The sequence below is a fragment of the Macrosteles quadrilineatus genome, unplaced genomic scaffold (assembly GCF_028750875.1).
Source record: "Macrosteles quadrilineatus isolate MER2022 unplaced genomic scaffold, UCM_ALF_1.0 Scaffold_8__2_contigs__length_117827958, whole genome shotgun sequence".
Classification (NCBI taxonomy): Eukaryota; Metazoa; Arthropoda; class Insecta; order Hemiptera; family Cicadellidae; genus Macrosteles; species Macrosteles quadrilineatus.
In genome coordinates this window covers 109,968,168-109,989,622 of record NW_026542601.1, presented here as the reverse complement: position 1 = coordinate 109,989,622, position 21,455 = coordinate 109,968,168, and the positions used below count along the sequence as shown (strand labels likewise).

The 21,455-nt window shown below is 35.9% G+C and overlaps 1 protein-coding gene across 4 annotated transcripts; it reads right to left on the bottom strand.

The window, feature by feature from the left end:
• Positions 1-1,457: 1,457 nt before the first annotated feature.
• Positions 1,458-17,626, bottom strand: LOC129000067 (adenylate kinase isoenzyme 1). Of its 4 annotated transcripts, none has more exons than XM_054426940.1 (6): positions 17,568-17,626; positions 11,586-11,658; positions 9,367-9,530; positions 8,622-8,738; positions 7,734-7,919; positions 1,458-6,013 (listed from the first exon to the last, which is right to left on the bottom strand). In XM_054426940.1, the coding sequence occupies exons 2-6, from the start codon at positions 11,647-11,649 to the stop codon at positions 5,942-5,944; spliced, it is 603 nt and encodes a 200-aa protein (XP_054282915.1). In that variant the 5' UTR covers positions 11,650-11,658; positions 17,568-17,626; the 3' UTR covers positions 1,458-5,941. The 4 variants fall into 4 exon arrangements, with proteins under 4 accessions (XP_054282915.1, XP_054282912.1, XP_054282914.1 ...); XM_054426937.1 differs by lacking the exon at positions 17,568-17,626 and adding an exon at positions 15,679-15,806; XM_054426939.1 differs by lacking the exon at positions 17,568-17,626 and adding an exon at positions 12,319-12,409.
• Positions 17,627-21,455: the final 3,829 nt, after the last annotated feature.

Sequence of the window (21,455 nt, the reverse complement as noted above, 5' to 3'; positions counted from 1 at the left end):
GAGCATAGCTGATCCTATGTGGCTAACATTGTCCTGAATATTGAAATACTATACGGTAGTTGGTCTCTTTTTAATTTTCTAAGTTATAGTTAAACCTACTTTGTTTTTAAGATTGTTAGTATTTTACTTCCTAATCAGTTTGGAAAACCTGAAATTATTGAACAGTCCAGCTAGAAATAAATTGATGAATATAAAAATGTTTTAGGAACATTAATAAGTTTTAATGAGAGATAATGTAATTAAAGATTGAATTTTAATGCTTTCTCTCAACTAAATTACAAATTCACTTACCCTGTGTTTACCTTGTGATGACAGGGTAAATGAAATTAACTCTAATAAAAACACTCACCTCAAATAGTATATTTCGTACCTAGGGCCGAAAATGAGGTTTTGCCGGCTCGAGATAGTTTTTAAGTTCGAGACGAAGTCGAGAACTTAAATCGATCGAGAGCTGCAAAACCATTTTGGTCCGTGGTACGAACGCTATTTTTCACCACACTATACCCTATAACCACTATTCACCACTATAATAATGCACACTGATACTCAACACAACTACAACTTTCAGGTTATGTGAAGAAATGATTTGAGGAATCAGCAAAATAAAAATAAATAGTTGCTAGGCAACGGTGACAATAACACAATTCTATATTGCAATGCTATGGATTTTGATTGTGTATTTAAGATGCATTCATGTTCTAAGTAAGTAAGCGGGCAGCTGATTTTGCGGCCCCGGCCTGTAAAAACCTGCTCGGTCTCCAAATTGGTGACAGCTGGCATGGCCAGCAAAACCTAACTTTCAGCCACCAATTAACGTATGTAATACAGCCAAAAACATCATAGTGTGGTGAAAAGTATGTTTTACAAAACACTTTCATTATTTTATTGAAAGCTGATGGAAAAGGAATGTTGGACTGCAATGGGAGGTTGTTGGGCAAAAATAGGAGAATGCCTCCACTTATCTGCACATTTACTTTTGGGATGTGGAGGAGAGTGTCCTGCCTGAGCAATTTATCTAAAGGTTACATGTCTCTCATGAACCAGAACGAAAATGGAATTGAATTAGAATTGGAATTTTGAAATTCTGTCATTTTACAACTACTAGCTCCACATAACTAATTTTTTATTGTTTAATGTTTCTTTTCTTGACATGAGTCATGATTGTTTGATGGTCATCACTCAGATTTGATGGCAAGCACTATAACTAATTGTTCTGATTTTCAGTCAGTCAATTTTCAGTCATATTTGTTTCATTTTTGTTTCTAATGACAGGGATACAGTACGTGCTATGATAAAGACAATCTACTCCTCTTTATATGTTTTAGTATAAAATATTATATTATATTCATCGTATACAAGATCAAAGCTTCATAAAGCATTGTAGAAAATATTTACTACTACCTTTCTTATAGTAACAGGCTTAAAAAAATAGGGGTTTCTATTAATGAACAATGTACTAACAATAACAACATAATTTATTATTTTTATAAGCGTAGCGAGTAAATTACACAAAAATAAACAACATTTTAGACCAAACGTTGTCAAAAATTTACATGAACACATAAGATACTATTAGACAATACAACATTTGTACTTAGCAGAACTAAATGTTTCAAATACATAAGTTAAATTACCTATTATTTACAAATAACTCAAATAATGAGGTTTTTGAAAATAAATAATAAAAATAAATTTTCCTTATTATTTACTGCTACAAATAAATTTTCACAATACCTACATTTCATAATCAGAATCTTTGATTTTCCCTTGCTTGTGAATGAACAAATAAAATTTAAGATTCATTATATAATTATATCTAGTTTTAGAATTTTATTGAATTTAAAATGTAAATGAGTATAACATGGCATTAGGATAAAAAATAAAGGATATAACATTATCATTATTCATTTGAGTTTGTAGCTTTTTTGCTATTGTTATAAATTAAATAGAATAATGATTCTCATTCATTCAAGTAGCTTTTTACATCTGACACAAGATTAAACTTATCTATTTTATAATAAATCCCTAGGAATAAAATTTTTAAATTCTAACAAATTTGCTAATTTATGCTTTTCCTACCATCTATTCTATTGTCTTCTTTACTAACTATTTAAAGTTTATCATGTTATAACATATATTCACAGAATATCCTATACTCTAATACGAGCAATGTTTGCTTGTATGTATGTATGCTTGCTTGCACAAAGATCTCGAAAACGGTTCCGACGATTTTCTTCAAATGTTGTAAATAGTTTAATTCTGGCCTAAAAACGAGTTTACTGCAGTTAGAACAGCCAACAAAAATCTAATTACGTAGAAAAATGAAACTGAAAATCACATTTTTTTATACATTAGTCTTATGGGTTGCTAGGTAACCTTGTTGGCTGAATTAAATAACAAGGAAAAAGTAAACAAAAGACTTGAAGTTGTAGCATGTGTTCATAATAAGCCAACTACCCACAGTATACTAGCAAATTACAAATACAGTACAAAAGGAAAAACACCATTTAGCAAAGATTATACTGAAGATTACTCGATACATTGTCTATGATTGTAAGGGTAGCAGTGAGAAGTCTGGGATCTGTTTATGACGATTAGATAAGGGTATGGGCAATCCAAAAATGCTATGGGAAGGGAGGGAAACAGGTCAGTGACGTAGGAAGTGGCGAAGGAAGTAGTCAAGGCGAGCTGTCCGGAGTGTGGGAACTGTTTATGACGATTAGATAAGGGTATGGGCAATCCTAAAATGCTATGGGAAGGGAGGGAAACAGGTCTGTGACGTAGGAAGTGGTGAAGGAAATAGTCAAGGCGAGTAGTCCGGAGCGTGGGAACTGTTCATGACGATTAGATAAGGGTATGGGCAATCCTAAAATGCTATGGGAAGGGAGGGAAACAGGTCTGAGACGAAGGAAGGTGTTAAGGAAGTAGTCAAGGCGAGCTGTCCGGAGGGTGGGAACTGTTCATGATGATTGGATAAGGGTATGGGCAATCCTAAAATGCTATGGGAATGGAGGGAAACAGGTCCGTGACGTAGGAAGTGATGAAGGAAGTAGTAAAGGCGACCAGTCCGGAGTGTGGGGACTGTTTATTACGATAAGATCAGGGTATCTGCAATCCTAAAATGCTATGGGAAGGGAGGGAAACAGGTCCGCGACGTAGGAAGGTGTTGAGGAAGTAGTCAAGGCGAGCTGTCCGGAGTGTGGGAACTGTTTATGACGATTAGATAAAGGTATGGGCAATCCTAAAATGCTATGGGAAGGGAGGGAAACAGGTCCGTGACGTAGGACGTGGTGAAGGAAGTAGTCAAGGCGAGCTGTCCGGAGTGTGGGAACTGTTTATGACGATTAGATTAAGGTTTCTACAATCCTAAAATGCTATGGGAAGGGAGGAAAACAGGTCCGCGACGTAGGAAGTGGTGAAGGAAGTAGTCAAGGCGAGTAGTCCGGAGCGTGGGAACTGTTTATGACGATTAGATAAGGGTATGGGCAATCCTAAAATGCTATGGGAAGGGAGGGAAACAGGTCCGTGACGAAGGAAGTGGTAAAGGAAGTAGTCAAGGTGAGCTGTCTGGAGCGTGGGAACTGTTTATGATGATTGGATTAAGGTATTTGCAATCCAAAAATGCTATGGAAAGGGAGGAAAACAGGTCCGCGACGTAGGAAGTGGTGAAGGAAGTAGTCAAGGCGAGTAGCCGGAGTGTTGGAACTGTTTATGATGATTAGATTAAAGTATTTGCAATCCAAAAATGCTATGGAAAGGGAGGAAAACAGGTCCGCGACGTAGGAAGTGGTGAAGGAAGTAGTCAAGGCGAGTAGTCCGGAGTGTGGGAACTGTTTATGACGATTAGATTAAGGTTTCTACAGTCCTAAAATGCTATGGGAAGGGTGGAAAACGGGTCCGCGACGTAGGAAGTGGTGAAGGATGTAGTCAAAGGCGAGCTGTCCGGAGTGTGGGAACTGTTTATGACGATTAGATTAAGGTATCTATAATCCTAAAATGCTATGGGAAGGGAGGAAAACAGGTCCGCGACGTAGGAAGTGGCGAAGGAAGTAGTCAAGGCGAGCTGTCTGTAGTGTGGGAACTGTTTATGACGATTAGATTAAGGTATCTGCAATTCTGAAATGCTATGGGAAGGGAGGGAAACAGGTCAATGACGTAGGAAATGGTGTAGGACGTAGTAAAGACGAGCTTTCCGGAGTGTGGGAACTGTTTATGACGATTAGATAAAGGTATGGGCAATCCTAAAATGCTATGGGAAGGGAGGGAAACAGGTCCGTGACGTAGGACGTGGTGAAGGAAGTAGTCAAGGCGAGCTGTCCGGAGTGTGGGAACTGTTTATGACGATTAGATTAAGGTTTCTACAATCCTAAAATGCTATGGGAAGGGAGGAAAACAGGTCCGCGACGTAGGAAGTGGTGAAGGAAGTAGTCAAGGCGAGTAGTCCGGAGCGTGGGAACTGTTTATGACGATTAGATAAGGGTATGGGCAATCCTAAAATGCTATGGGAAGGGAGGGAAACAGGTCCGTGACGAAGGAAGTGGTAAAGGAAGTAGTCAAGGTGAGCTGTCTGGAGCGTGGGAACTGTTTATGATGATTGGATTAAGGTATTTGCAATCCAAAAATGCTATGGAAAGGGAGGAAAACAGGTCCGCGACGTAGGAAGTGGTGAAGGAAGTAGTCAAGGCGAGTAGCCGGAGTGTTGGAACTGTTTATGATGATTAGATTAAAGTATTTGCAATCCAAAAATGCTATGGAAAGGGAGGAAAACAGGTCCGCGACGTAGGAAGTGGTGAAGGAAGTAGTCAAGGCGAGTAGTCCGGAGTGTGGGAACTGTTTATGACGATTAGATTAAGGTTTCTACAGTCCTAAAATGCTATGGGAAGGGTGGAAAACGGGTCCGCGACGTAGGAAGTGGTGAAGGATGTAGTCAAAGGCGAGCTGTCCGGAGTGTGGGAACTGTTTATGACGATTAGATTAAGGTATCTATAATCCTAAAATGCTATGGGAAGGGAGGAAAACAGGTCCGCGACGTAGGAAGTGGCGAAGGAAGTAGTCAAGGCGAGCTGTCTGTAGTGTGGGAACTGTTTATGACGATTAGATTAAGGTATCTGCAATTCTGAAATGCTATGGGAAGGGAGGGAAACAGGTCAATGACGTAGGAAATGGTGTAGGACGTAGTAAAGACGAGCTTTCCGGAGTGTGGGAACTGTTAATAACGATTAGATTAATTTATCTACAATCCTAAAGTGCCATGGAAATGGAGGGAAACAGGTCCATGACGTAGGAAATGGTGTAGGACGTAGTAAAGGCAAGCCGTGTGGAGTTTGGGAATGGATCTATGTGTCTCCAATACAGTACTAAGACTGCTTTCAGAGTGGACTAATGATTTCCCCCGAGCAAAGCTCGGTCCCCAGGTACTGATGTGTTTTAAGAGTAGAACACAAGTAATAGTGTGATTATTGTAGTTTTAAACATTATTTAGAAATACAGAAATTGTGTGCAGCATTTCTTAAGTAAGAAACATACATAAAATATGTGTCTCATAAATAAGACAGAAGCAATAGTTTTAATAACAGTGCATGAAATATCCTAACAATTTAAAGATGGCAGTGTCTTTAAAGGCAGAATCAACGAATCAACCTATATTTTACACATTGAAAATATGGATGAATAGATTTCTCTTTAGGATCAGAATGAAAGTACAGTATATGTTCAAACAGTGTTTTGAACGAGGTTTATCTAGAAAAATGGTTGTTAAAAATTTATATAAGTACAACTATTTGTGATTCATAAAATCTTACATACAAATTAATGTCTAATTAAATAAAATATACAAAAGCCAAACTGGGGAATCAAACAATACATTTGATGACAGTATTCAAACATATCTAGGTAGGAATCAAATGTGACATTTTTTCATGAATGTTTTAGCACCGGTAGCTTACTTTTTCACACCGTCGATGGCTTGAACTACATCAGCGAATATAACTTCCGGATCTCTTTCCGAGTCAATCTGAAAATAATAATGTAACTTTTATTATTTACAATAACAAGTGGGAAGCTAATGTATCATAGTTTGCTGTCACAAAAAAAATCTAGTGGGTATTAGACCACAATGTAGATTGAAGTTAAGAAGGCAACAATCTGGAATAGCTCATAAGAGACCAAAGAAGAAGGAGCATTCAAGCAGTGGACACCAGCCCTGAGTGGACACCCATTTCCATTTCCATTTTTTTCCATTTCCATTTCGTTTTGTCATAAGAGCCAGAAGCTCATTGACTGCAAACCCGGTACCTATAATCAAACATACCCGGGCCCCATGATTTAGGCCGAAGCATACGCACCGACCTTTGGCACACCATGGGAGGATGACTTAAGGTCATCAGGCTCACCGGCTGCCGAAGCAACCCTTCGGAGAGAGGGTTGCCCCTCAATTCTAACCAGGGATACCGGCTACTTGTTTAAGCGTCACTCCACCTGGGTTCCCCCAGGTACGAAACCCAGAAGGACCATAGTGGAATGACCTGGCACATTTAGTGCAAGCAACACTTGGGACCTATCCAATCCCTGACAGGCAGAACCCACCATCAAAGCCAGGAAGAAGGGGACCACCAGCAAGCTAATAGGGGGAACCCCAACCACCTATTTACACCACTACCCGATCGAGGCCCTACCCAGTTGCTGGGAAACCAGAGGTGACCAAGGCAATAGATCCCTGAACATCCCCAGCGGGCTTGAACCCAGCACCCGATCTACTTCGTTTGCCCATCAAGCCCAACATCACTGCCAGGCCATCAGGGTTTCCCAAAAGGAGGCAGGAATAGAAGTGGGTCCCACCCGGATGAACCTATCCACCAAAGGTGGCGATACCCTTTGCTCAATTGAGGTTCCAGGGAGAACCCCCCACACTCTAGATAACCATACCTTCCAGTCTCAGAGACAGGGATTGGCTGATGGAGTGCGCCCAGCCGTTGCCCTCACACTGCGGAAAGTTACGTTCCCCTAGAGTGTCCCCGTGAGCTGACGGGTACTCGCCCGATTTCACCTCCAGTGGACACCCACCATTCTACCAAACACTGTGGTCCCACTCCCACTACTGAGTAGAGGGGAGGGAAATGCTCTTAGTGGGCTGGATGGTTGGCTAAGCCAAAAAAGGTTGGATGGTTGGTGTGAGACCCACAATACCTTCAAGGACTGAGGCTGTGCGTAACTACATTTTACATCTCCAAATAACAAATTACTAAAGAGAGGAGTATGTGTACACAAAGCAGGATAGTTTAGCATCTACAGCATATGATATGTACTGAAAATGAAACACATTTTGACTTCAGATTGTTGTTGGAGACATTTTGGTGATGGGACGATGTAGTCGCCCTCCCAGCAGGTGCACAACATGGGAGGAGGGGGGAATGTAACACGGGGCTAATTCTGAAACAGCACTTATACCTCGCAAACTATACTCTAAAGAAATATGGTCTAAATAGCATATTAGTACTCCCATCAACAACTTTCAACAATTTTTGTGGGAAAAATCTGCATCTGTGATATAAATTAAACAATTCAATATTTTGTGAAATTACTGACTGCTTCTGGTGTAGAAATCTCTTAGACCGCTTCTAGATGTACTTTGACATCTGACAGTTTGTTTAAAAATAATTTTTATTTTTCAATGATCGTTGCAACAGGTAGCAACTCATCAATAAACACTCTTTCATATAAAATCAGTCCCTCACCTCCTTGACCTTGGACGTGTAGTTGTTGATGATAGGGTCGCTGTGGTCGTGGAAAGTTTTTAACCTCTTCAGGATCGTCTCCTCGTTGTCGTCTGTGCGACCGGATGTCTCGGCTCTCTTGAGCAGTCGCGCTTTCAACGTCGCGTCACTAGCCTTCATGTACAGCACTAGGTCGCAGGGCTTAATCTACGGGAAACAGTGGTCATGGTCAGTGGACGAGAAAATTGTGTACCAGTTGACATCTTACAACAATAGTTGGCAAATACAGTTTTTAGGATACCGTAGTTAAAGTATTAAGGAAGAAAGACTATCATCTCAAATTGTAACATGTGTATAGATTAATTTATTTTAGCATAGAAATCTAATAGTTGTAACTATTAATTGAGTTATATATTAAGTAGACGGTATTGTCCTTCTGGACACTGGACAGTTGTGCAATGTAATTTATTGCACTGTTTCTAGTGTGCTGTGAATATTTTAACGCTTTTAACCTCTAGGTTGCAGCTCAGGCTAGCTTAGGAAATTAGCAATTTTTACAAATTTTAAGTCATGCCAACACAAATTGATATAAGGTTGAGGTATGTTTAGGTTACTCTTAATTTCTAAAATCATGAGCCACATAGCTGGCTTTAACTAATTAGAATCATCACATTTTTAAGGACTCTAAATAAATATCTAGAAAGAACCAAAATGAGAAAAAGTAAAAAATAATATAGAGTGTTATGTATGAGGAAATCCAAGTAATTACTCAATTTAAGATACATTTGCTCTTGGTGGAAAGCACTTATTTATGGAGAAGACTTATGGAAAGAACACTTGTTTCACAAATACATACATGTCTCATGTGTATATACATGTCATGTGGTGTACATTTGTCTACAAACTTACACTTTTCTCAAACTCTTGTCCCTGTGCCAGTTCTCGAGGGTATCCATCAATGAGGAACCCATTTGAGGTTTTGACTGTAGCAATCATCTTCTCTGCCAAGAGGGCAAGGACAACGTTCTGAAAGAAATAAAGATAACGTAGAATAACTTAAGGAATAAGGTACAGTAAATGATAAACTTCCAATGGATTCTGAAGAGAGTGATCTCAAACAAAACTTTTGCTTTGGGAATCATACTAATTTTATTCTTTGTCATACTGATCAAATCAAGGCAGTTATCATAGAAGGCCGCAGCGAGACAAAAGTGGCAACACTGCTGTTCCGTCAAACCGAAACAGCTGATTCACTAAATAAAGGAGAGTATAGACGTTTATGTTTACACTTTTGTTATTACAGTACCATGGCAACAGGCATGACGTTTCGACGTTGCCACACACCAACGCCACGGCCTTGTAGTAGAGGAGGCTATGCTATCCAATAACTTAGTATCAAGTTTGACCAAGTCAAAACAGACTTGAACCGTTTACTTACATTGATTTTCTGAGTCAACGGTTTCGTATGTTGGTGATTTCTGCCAGACATTTTATCCTTGCTTTACACAGACATTTTCAGTGGGTGAAACTAAAGTGGCATTTTCAAAGTAAGTAGTAAAAGCGTCCAGCACTGTTCTACAATTGAAAATTGACACAGAAAACCACAATGGATGATAAGGACACCGGTCGTGGAAACATACAAATGAAGATTTACCATTGGTACGAGCGCTCCTTCCTTCATGATGGCGTTGAGCGACTTCCCTCTCTCAGAGCCTCCCTGGACCTCGGCGCGGAGGAGATCTCCCGTGGAGATGTGAGTGAAGTTGTACTTCGCAACGATCTTGTCACATTGAGTGCCTTTGCCTGAGCCGGGCCCACCTTAACAAGGCGTTGAAAAGATTACAATAGTCTGTGGGTTGTAAGAATCATGTCAATAACTCTAATATGGGGTTTGAAGTTGGATAAAACGGGGGAATTATTTATTTTTAAGGTTTATTCAATCAGGTTTTGTTTGAGTGGATCAGGACTTTGAATAGTGAAAGAGTTCTTGTACTGTGATATTAGAAGCCATTTTTTTTCATTTTTTTATGTTGGTAACAAGAGTGTTGACTAAATGTTTATCTTTGTTTTGAGGATGGATTTGATGTTTGAGGTTAACCAGAGGACAAGTTATTTTTTACTATTAGATTATTTTATTTGTTTAAAATAGTTTTGAAATGAGTTACGAAACAAGGAACAAAAAGTAAACAAACGAAAACCTTTATGTGAACCAGACAAATTAACTTTGAAATTTTTCAGTTTATCCGTAAAGAGAAGAAATTAATGAGAAAGTATGTTTAATGAATGGTTGGGTATAGTTTGATTGTTTCATTAGAATGATTTGAACTTTCAAAAAGATCCCTAAATTTGGCTAAAATATCAACGCTAACTTTGCTTAACTAACTGTAAGAATTAAGGAGTTTCTAAACAGAAAATTCTTTTGAGATTAGCTAATCTGAAATAAAATAAAATGTCAAATGTAGGCAATATCTTAATTTTAGTTTGATAACCAAAATTATTATGTACAATAAATTCTACCTCTAAATAAATGAAAATTCTAAAAGTAATAGAAATCAGATTAAATGTTTTGAAATTTTAATTTTGTGTCTAATAAGATTTTCTAGATAACAAATTCGAAGATGTTAGATTTAATTTTGGCTTTTAGGCTTTCCCCTGTAGGTAAACTAGTTGTGTTGTGTTCAATAGTTTCTATAAACCTTATACCATTACCAAAACCTTGATTGTATCCCATCTCTGGATAATCGTGTAAACTGCATTTTCACATACATTTACCCTATTTATTTTTTAAGTTAATTTAACAAAATAAATAAATTTTCCGTAGCCAATATATTTAAATACTAATTTTGATTTATGTATCCATAAAAATAATTAAGAACTGTTTACTTTTCTCCTATTTTTAAGGTATTTCTGACACATAAATAAGTGTTAATAATTTAATATTTTAGTGATAATATTTTTTTGTTAATTAGGTGGAGGAATTTGTGTTAAAGAACAATAGTAGGTGTGAAGGCAACAAAGCATCTATTTTCAAGTTTCAAGGAAGGTGAAGTTTTCGGCCCTCACCCAACCAACATTTGTATCCACTCCAGAGGTCTTTGCCAAACATTTATAACCGCAGCTTCTCTGGCATGGCCAGTTCATTAAAACGGTAACTCGAGAATTAGAAGGAAACTTTATGACAATACGGTTACAAAAAATTTGAAAAATGTTGATTAGTAAGAGGTAATAAGCAATGTAAATAATTATAATCTAGTCTAATGCAATATAAGCATACTGTACACGGCTCAGTACCCAGTCAAAGTTGCAATATTTACATACTTCAGTATTTTAGTATCTCACCAGAATTTTAAGTAATTCAAACTCAAACTTTGTCAATGAATATAGTTCAAAGCAATTAAAGATGCATGAAGTAAACAGGCTTAAAAGTAGCACTTTAAAATGTGAGTTTAGTAATACAATACGTAATTTTATTTAAATATATTGTAGTTTTTCTACTCAATGTTTTAATCAGCTATAGAAAAGTTGCTGGCATAATATTATTTTCAGTTCATAAGGAAAAATATAGTAACTTGAATGGACAATGTTCTACGATGGGGTTTGCTGCAAGTTTTGTAAATTTGGTAAAGTTATTTAGCTTATTTGTTAAAGTTAACTGACACGTATCTTAACATGTACAATCTAATGAATATAGATGGATGAGATAACTTCAACCTTATTTTAAAATTAAACTATACACAGGGTGATAATCAAACTCTACTGGTTTTAGTGTGTAGACAATCATAGGCAGCCAAGCTAGCTTCCTATTTTTGCCTTCATTGTTTAAAATTTTTTTCAAAAGATATATTTGAAGCTCTAAACAAACGTAATATTTACCCAAGACCCAGATGACTAGTTTATTGCTTTCCCTCAACTCCTTGAGTTGATCATCAGAAGGCATGGTGTAGTCCTGTGGAAAATAAATAAATTAGCCACTATTAAAAAATGATATAATAATACTGCAGCAAACTCAACTAGACAACACAAATTTGAAAAACAAAATCTTAACGAAAATTTCAATTGATTAAATTTTTATAAAACAATCTTGGATAAAAATTGGTTATAAAGTCAAAAACTGTTCATTCTTTATAGTATTTTTAGAGAGGTACGTTGTACCTTCAGTATCAAATGGATAGAACGAGAAAAATAAGGAAGTTACGCTGTAAAAATATAATTGATCTTGTAAAAAACTGAACACAGGGAGTTTGGGTTCAAATTCTGCCAACCACCAAAGTAATTTCACTATACTTAAACTAAACCAACTGCTTCAAAAATGTTAATTCACACAAACTATTTACAGAATGAGTGTGTTGATTTCCCAAATCCTCCCAAAAATATTACCATTTAAACTTACTTCATTATACATCTCCGCCGAAAATTACACCTAATTCATTCTTTACTAACTTAACCAACAAATCACTACTGTAACACTGAAGTAAAACCTAATAGATAATTGAAGAGGAAAACAGTATTTGAAGAAGGCTAATCGTTATCACTTGGCGATACGGTTAAACCTCCAAATGACTGTATTATCTTAGTGATAACCGCGAAAAGGAACAGTCACACTTACCATTGTTGAGGCTGCCACTACTCGCTGGCTAGGCACTGAAGTGGGATAGAAGCGTTAGCGCTAGTCTATATTTACCGTCCTACCACAATCCGCTAGTGTTTAGGCCTTGTTGGCTCCGTCTCTTTCACTGTTTTGTCAATAAAGTATCAATTAAGGTTCAAGGTGGGGTCTCATAGTCGTGTTGCGTGCTTAGTGTCAGTTACCGTTTGGTAATTTGTCGTTGAGGTTATGAATTCAGCGATTGATTAAGTGATTTTGTTGAGGTTTGATTTATTTGTTTCAATCAGTCGTAAGAATTGATGGGAATTTTATTGTGACGAGTCAAGTTTTTGTTAAGTAGTAGTTTTTTACTCGATGGCGAGAAAATGGTCATGAAATATATTTCTAATTATGATGGGAAAAATCACTAACTAAATTTAACAGAATAAAAGTATTTTACTATTTGTGGTTGAATTTGGATCCTAAACCTTTTTCATGGTTCAATTTCACTAGAAATAAATCAGCTATATTTAATTGCTCTATGTTAATCAATAAACGTTTTCTTGTCTGTAAACGTAAATAGCTTTGACTAAATAATGTTCTAGTATAATTCTTTGCTGTAACACTTTTACACATATCGTTATTTAGAAAAATCACTAAGTTTTTTTTTTAATTAGTTAAAGCTAAAGCAAGTTTTACAATTGTATCTTATTACTGAAATAAATTTTTTAACACCATAATGATTAAATTTAAAATAAGTAAAATATTTGCCTGGGTATTTAACGAATTCGTCTCGCAGTACGGAGCTATTTCATACCTTTGTTGATTTCGTACTCTTCTTGAGTTTACAACTCATTATCGACCCCATCGTCTATATTATGCAATGAACCTTTATGAATCACTATATTAATATTTTTTTCAGATAGAACATCAAACGTTTTCTAGGTTAGCTTTAAGTGATGTTTATTTACAAGTGATAATAATAAGAACAAAACAACTGATCATATTAAAAGAATTGATTTTGGTTTAGAATCGAAACAAAATATACGTATAAAAAATCTTGGAAATTTGTATTCAGCAAATTGACTCCTAAATATTTATTTTTATAGGCATATTGGGTATCACTTTAAATATCTTATCCTCTAGATGAGCCTTTTGTTGTTTTGGATGATATACCTTTAAAGCCCTTGGTTCTATAGGCTTTAAAAATTTAAGAGTTTGTGCTGAATTATTGTATTCGAAATTTTTCAAGTTTCCATTTTTTGACATCAAAACAGATGGCCATGATACAATTTTGTTTACATACATATGAAAATGGTGTTATCGTTACAGTTGGTGATGTTTTAATGAACTCAAGTAAAAGGTTATAATGTTATTTTTTGTATAAAATGTAAATAAGAAAATGACTTACGTTAGATTTTGTGTTTTGATAGAACTTCGTGTTTTCAAGGTATGTTTTATTGATGTTTTAGTGAATTCAAGTAAAATATTGTAATCTTATTTATTTGTAAAGTATCTCATACTTTGACTCTAATAACGTAGTTATCTACAGTAGAGTGGTGTTTTCAAAATTAAAGTTTGTTTCACTTTTTTATGTATGATTTCATATTGTATTGGGAAAACTAATTACAAAGTTATGTTCAGGGATTGCTTAAAAAATACAATGAGAAGTTAATGATTATTACGTAAAAAATAGACAATTTCCTACTTAACTCAGAGCAATAGAAAATTGTAAATTATTCAAATATATCACGGATTTTGAAGTAACGAAGTAACACTGGCTACTAGTATTAATTATTTTGACTTTTCAAAAGAGCTCATTTTTGGAACCACGAAACCATGTTTATTATTTATAGTTTTAAAATATTTCTAAAATACAAACGCAGTGTTTCGAACTATTTACAATCATAAAAAATAACCTTTAAACATTATACTATCTAGCAAGAGAAGTACTGTAATTCTAACACAAAGTAAAGCTGAGTTCGTTAGTTTTGTTTGCGAAGATTGACCATTGTTGCCGGGGGCTTCGTGCTCAAGTGCACTAAATTAAACATCCTGAAGCCATTTTATAAGTCCACTCTACGCCTCGTCAGTCAATTAACTAGATCAAACAAGTTCCAACTCGCAAACAATTGTGGTTGTCCTGTACAAGAATGCCATGTACATTGTAAAACTTCGTGTTGACTTTAGGTAGTTTTGTTTAGACTTGTTATATGTCAATATATCTACTGATAAAAATGTTTCTAGTGTTCTGGATTATGTTCTGGTTTTCAATAAATGGTCCTGATCAATGAAACAGCTGATTTTAGTCACTAACAAAGCCACATTTCAACCATATTTACGCTACATTCACGAGCGTCTCACTTAACTTTTACACAAATATTAAAATTCTTGTTTTGAAACTTTAGCCCAATACTAAGCTTGAATGCACTATAAGCACCTTTAAAGATGAAACTAAATTTACCCTATTAGGATAACATAATACAACTAATGTACTATAGTTATTTGTGTAACTAGTGTGCGAAGTAGCACTTTGCTGCACATGAGAGAAATGTTTACGCACGAGTCGCAGGCGAGTGTGGAAAGTTTCTCGAGTGCAGCAAAGGCCTTTGTGCTGGTGTTATACATTATATTTTTCCTACAGTTATAAAGCATAGAAATGATTAGTCTTTCAAACATTAAACACCTTTTAGGATAGGTTAAATCGTTTCGTTTCGTTGAACGAAATGGGAAACACTTCACCAGCTGATCGTATTCGTAGTAGTATATTTAAGTGTTGCCAACTTATTTTTAAGTGTACAGAGCTACGTTGTATGGCCGCCATTTAATAAGAAAGTATTTAAGTGCCTAATAAAAGCACAACTACGTTGTTTTTTTTTTGTTTGGTTTGAATTCTGGACTGTAGCAAAAGTAAGTAAATGCAAAATTAGCTACTTTACGTGCTATAATCAGTACAAGAAAGCCAGCTTTGTCAGGTAACTGTAAGGAAATAAGATTTATTGCTGGGAATAAGCTACGTAAAAAGGATATTAAAAATCTCTTGTTTTTGCATAGAAATGAAGGGAAATTGTATTTACATTATTGAGAAAACTTTTAATTAAAAGTATATTGCTGGATGACAAAATACACGTTTCACCGATCTTTTTGCATAAAACTGAAAAAAATTGAATGAAAAATGTTAATTGGCTACGTTATAAAGGGATTCAAAAGAGTTCTTTTTTGGATTTTTTAATACAAATCGGTTACGAACCTAATACTATTCGGACACTACCTTACTAAACCATTCAGCGTAATAGAAAATTTGGTATCCAAAAATTGAAGTTTTTTGTTCAAATATCTCCCCAATCCTTCCCAATCCTCCCCAATCCTCCCTAATCTCACCTCATAATCAGCTAGGTACCAAGGTTTGACAGCCAGGGAGACGATCGGTTTTCCGTGTAGCCTAGGGATGAGTCTTAGCAGGAGAGGCATTTTGATAACAAAACCAAAAAGAAAACTTTCCCTGTACTCACTTGAACAACAACTGATCAAATTCATGGTGAGAGCCCAGATGCACTTTGCCCCCCGTTGCGGCAAGCTGCACTTCGAACAACCAAAACATCCGTGTTCGGCTCTCACGTGCAGTGACTAAGACTGAGTTTTGATAAGTTGCACGTTTTGATCGGAATTTTATAATGGAAATGTAATATTTCGTAATTTGAATGATTAAGATGTTTCCGTAAATTTTCCTAGAATTGTTCGAGTATATTGCATTACTTGGGTTAGTGTTTAGTACAACAGCTTCCGACACGCTTTTAAATTTTAAATAATAATGAAAATTGTCTGGTTATGTCCGTATGTCTGTATGGCAATATGGCCGTATGTCCCTTCAAATGGGACAATGCTGAGCACACAAAATAAATATAAATGAGCATGAGTAGAAAATGCACTTTTTCGCTACACTACTGTGAAATAACCTATTTTCGTTATTTTCGTTACATGTTCATCACGTACGAAAATGCATGATTACATTTTTTACTACGGCAAGAGAATGTTTACTATGCGAAAGTAATGTTTAATATCTTTTTTTTACCATGCCGACGTAAACAAACAAATATTTGTTATTGTTTTGTCAACTGTTTCAATTTTCAACAACCTAAATTGTACAACCAATTTAAATACTAAATTCAAATTGAAGATATAACCTAACAAATGATATGATTTTTGTCATGTTCCTAACTGTAATGAAGAAATACCCAATGTCTGGTTTAATTAAGAAAAAATATCTTTGTAGTGAAGCGAAAAGTAACGTTCAAAACACGAGTGAAAGTGGGTCTATAGAATGATATTCTCGACCATATGTAAAGTGCTCGATAAATCTCGCACCTCAAACATTATGAAATATACTATTTATACATAGTTCTGCACCATTCAGTAAACTAAACACTGATAAAGAATAATGTTTTGAATTTCGTTGACGTCCTTTAAAAAATGATATACAGTACTATGAGAATTAAATAAAACCATATAAAAGTCATTTAGAGCCTTTTAGGGGAAATTAGCTAAAGGCTTACAGGGTTATCATTCTAAATAACAGTTACGGGAAAAATGTTAAAAGTATATTCACATCCAATGAATGAGTAAGATAAGAAAATTCCCATTCAATTGGAGCTTGGACATTGTATAACGTTACATGAACTAAGTTATTAAGTCTAAATATAAATGTCTTGTCAGTTATAAAATCTGACCTTCCCCGACCCTCCCACACTACGTTATATAGGTCAAACCTTGACCTCTAAAAGCTGAGGGGAAATGTCTATGGTTTTGTGTGATTTAATATTTACAAAATACATTTGTAAGTTTATTTTGTAATTTTTTGGCCAATCTCCTTAGCATTTCAGCTAGTGAATAAGCTTTATAAGACACGAATCCACTAGCTTTACCTAACTTATAAATCATCTTCTAATTAATTTTAGCTTGATCATAGTCGTACAGTAAAAATATATAAGGGACGATCGACAAATTAGTTAGGCCTATTAATAAACCTAAAAACGGAACTGACTCTAAACCTATAAATATCAATACACAAAAACACCAACAATCTCAGTGTAAAAAAGGAGATAAACAACTCCACAAGACATAAACAAAAACCATCAACATGACAACCCACACACACAATGTTATCTAAAAGGTCATGAGTAATCTGTAGGTCAGTTATTGGCACACGGGCCACTCTAGTCAGTGGGTAAGTGGGTGTTAGTCAGTTAGTCAGTATTTATAAGGTAAGTCACCTCACACAGGGCGCACACCGAGAACAAAAATAACACCACTATCACCTCAATGTTGACAAAATCTGATGGCAACAGTGTGGTCGATACGGACTTGCGCGGCGCCTGGCAGAGATTTGGGGAACTACTTTTTTACTGCGGTCCGACTTGGCGACTCGTTTTGCAAGGATTCCGCTAATATTTAAGTGCAAAAAACACTGGGAGTACTTCGTGTGGAATAAATGAACTTGATACGGACGCAGTGTATGCAGGAATTCATTTTTCAACGTGGGAACTATGTAAATAAATATTGTGTATTGACATTTACTAAGTATGATGTTTACCATTTACAATAATCGTTTATTTAAAATATGGTCGTTTGTAAGAGAACTCCCAAGTTTGAACACGTGTAGCACTACAATAAACTATCCACCAAACTCTAAATGACTTATTAATGCATTGTGGTAATGAATTGAAAAAAATTATTCGATATTGTAATATTATGCTGTTAAGGGCTACGATGTCAAGGACGCCTCGCTGAAAAAATTAAAAATTATTTGAAGATAGAAAGTCTGATTGAGATAATAAATGTCTCGATAGCTCCAAAGAAATTCTCAGTGATTGTCTTGAAAATGATGCATAAAAGAAATTAGTATTAAAGTAACATAAAATTCAGGTCCGTGAAGTTAGCCCCCCCATAAAAGCACTAACAATAAAACTAGTATTAATAGTTAGTGCTTCGTTAGTGCTGGTTAGTGCTTCAACTCACATCGTTAGTGCTCTTACGGTTCAGGAGCTATAACCAAAAAACTGTGGGTTAGTTAGTCAAAAAACGGAAGTTAGCCCCCCCCCCCAGTAGTAATATGTGAGCACTAACTTTCAAAACTGCACCAACGGTTAGTGCTGGTTAGTGCTTCAACTCCCATCGTTAGTGCTCTTACGGTTCAAGAGCTATAACCAAAAAAACTGTGGGTGGGGCCAACTTCACGGAAGTTAGCCCCCCCCCAGTAGTAATATGTGAGCACTAACTTTCAAAACTGTACCAACGATTAGTGCTTCGTTAGTGCTGGTTAGTGCTTCAACTCCCATCGTTAGTGCTCTTACGGTTCAAGAGCTATAACCAAAAAAACTGTGGGTGGGGCCAACTTCACGGAAGTTAGCCCCCCCCCCAGTAGTAATATGTGAGCACTAACTTTCAAAACTGTACCAACGATTAGTGCTTCGTTAGTGCTGGTTAGTGCTTCAACTCCCATCGTTAACTTCCATTAACTTCCATTAAGTTGGCCCCACCCACAGTTTTTTTTGTTATAGCTCTTGAACCGTAAGAGCACTAACGATGGGAGTTGAAGCACTAACCAGCACTAACGAAGCACTAACCGTTGGTACAGTTTTGAAAGTTAGTGCTCACATATTACTACTGGGGGGGCTAACTTCCGTGAAGTTGGCCCCACCCACGGGTTTTTGGTTATAGCTCCTGAACCGTAAGAGCTCTAACGATGGGAATTGAAGCACTAACCAGCACTAACCGTTGGTACAGTTTTGAAAGTTAGTGCTCACATATTACTACTAGGGGGGGGGGGGCTAACTTACGTGAAGTTGGCCCCACCCACAGTTTTTTGGTTGTAGCTCCTGAACCGTAAGAACACTAACGATGGGAGTTGAAGCACTAACCAGCACTAACGAAGCACTAACCATTAATACTAGTTTTATTGTTAGTGCTGTTATGGGGGGGGGGCTATCTTCACGGACCTATAAAATTCATCTAACTTAACCTATATACTTCGTATGTCTACGATTTTAAAGTTGTTTGGTATGACAGTACTTCCAACTGTTTTGTTGTAGTTTTTCTGGTATTATAGTAAACTAAAATAGAAATTCCTATTACCACACAAAAGAGGGGCCAACTTGGCATTTATTAAACAGACTAGTGCACGAATGAACAGTAAGAAAATGAAGTAAGGTTGGTTTCTTAATTAGTTTATTATCGACCCAGTTTTATAACACCACTGGCTATATGTAAATTCACCACTACCACGATATATATGTAAAATATGTTTTCAACAGAAGTTTACTTACCGTTATAATTTTGAGAAATAGTACAGATTTATTATCTATCAGTTTACCTGTGATGAATCTTTGGGAATGTCTCTTTCTAAATTAGCAACCACGGCGAACACCAGGCGAATTCCTATGTACACTGTCCATACGTGGAATAGGCACATAGGCCTTCTGGAAAACATTAACACGTAATATACTTACAGCCAAAACTACTTTATGTGAATTGTCTTAGTAAAAGTACTAAAATTGTAATGTTCTTAAAGCAGTTTTTAAAGTTTTGTAAGTAGTTGGACGATGAGGGATGCAATAAGAAATTGAGTTGAACCTTAGTTGATAACAAAATAGTTTTTTTCATGAGTTTCTTGGGAGAATTGTGATGGAATCAATACAATCAATGGATACAATATATGGAATCAATATATAATGTATTCTGGCCATTGCAGGTTGCCAAAAAAGACCTTGTTAACGATGTTAATCGTGTTAAAACGTGAATGAATTTATAAAATAAAAGGATTACCTTATCCAACCACAGTAGCTGGTATGACAACGAGTTTCGTTCCTTAGACCTTCGTCAGGTCATTGTATGCAACCACATCATCAATGTTTTAATACATTGTGGTATGCCAAAGGATTCTTTAAAACGCTGTTAAAATCACATTAGTAAGAACTAGTTATGTTGATCAAATAATTATAATGGAATAGAAAGTGATAAAACTGTTCAAAACTGTAAAGGCTGGCCAGCACTGCCTTATCACTGTCACTGACGAAATAAAATTGACTGAGTCATAAGGTGTCTTCATCTCTCCAGTGCCACATGCATTTCAGTTTATAAGACACAGTTAATACATTGATGATGTGGTTGCATACAATGACCTGACGAAGTTCTAAGGAACGAAACTAGTTGTCATACCAGCAACTGTGGTTGGATAAGGTAATCCTTTTATTTGATCAATAATGTTTTCCAACCGAGCATCACAATGAATAACATATCGAATGATTAATATTTTCGTGACTGATGGATAAATCTATCATACATTTACTTGTGTATTCTTCTCTATCTCGCCAACTAGTGAATATCTAATTAACTATACTGTTAAAATACTTTTATTCTAGCCTAGTTATGTATTACAGTTAAACGTGTATAAAGTGTCAAGTGACCTTAACTTTTCCTGTATCGATAAACCAATTTTCATTTCAATTTCGACTATACCGTGTTTATCGGTTCATGTAAATATTTCTTAGGTAAATTTAATAATGGTTGCAAAAAATACACACTAACCCAGTTAAACTAGAATGAACAATAAAAAGTTCAGAAAATGAATTTTATACTTAAAAACAAGTAGTTTAGGTCATGATAGCTATTTTATTTTCACCTTACCAATCATGGCAGACTGCTGATTTTGAACTACTCTTTTTCACATTGTTTTCGTACAAAGTTGCAATTTCTACTTGAAACAATAAATTAAGGTCGAGATAAATACGCTAGGAATTTACCATCAAAATGGTTATATTGAATCAGTATAAAGTAAAAAATCTTTGGAAGCAAGACTCAGTTTTATCTAATGTTTTCCTACAACACGCTTATAAAAAAAACACTTATGGTAGAATTTTCCAAACATTGGAATACAGTATTAAGGGTTTTAATGTTTGAAATATTATTTACAATGATTTACTTACCTTAAGAACAGATTAATTGAAAGTAACTGTTAAACTAACGTTGTTACTTAAAGAACCAAACTATGGACTGTCTCAAATGAATTGATATCATCACCAATCGTTCTTATCACTCGTCAAATCTGTAACGAAACTATGAGCAAACACTGACTCACTTGATGGACCAATTAAAGAACTGTG

Bases quoted from the DNA above. Each gene is read 5' to 3' on its own strand.
- LOC129000067 (XM_054426937.1), bottom strand. From the start codon at position 15,768: ATGCCTCTCCTGCTAAGACTCATCCCTAGGCTACACGGAAAACCGATC. The intron at 11,659-15,678 runs GTGAGATTAGGG...TATTTTCCACAG, and splicing joins GGTACCTAGCTGATTATGAG to GACTACACCATGCCTTCTGA. The intron at 7,920-8,621 runs GTAAGTTTGTAG...TGTTTCCCGTAG, and splicing joins GACAAGAGTTTGAGAAAAGT to ATTAAGCCCTGCGACCTAGT.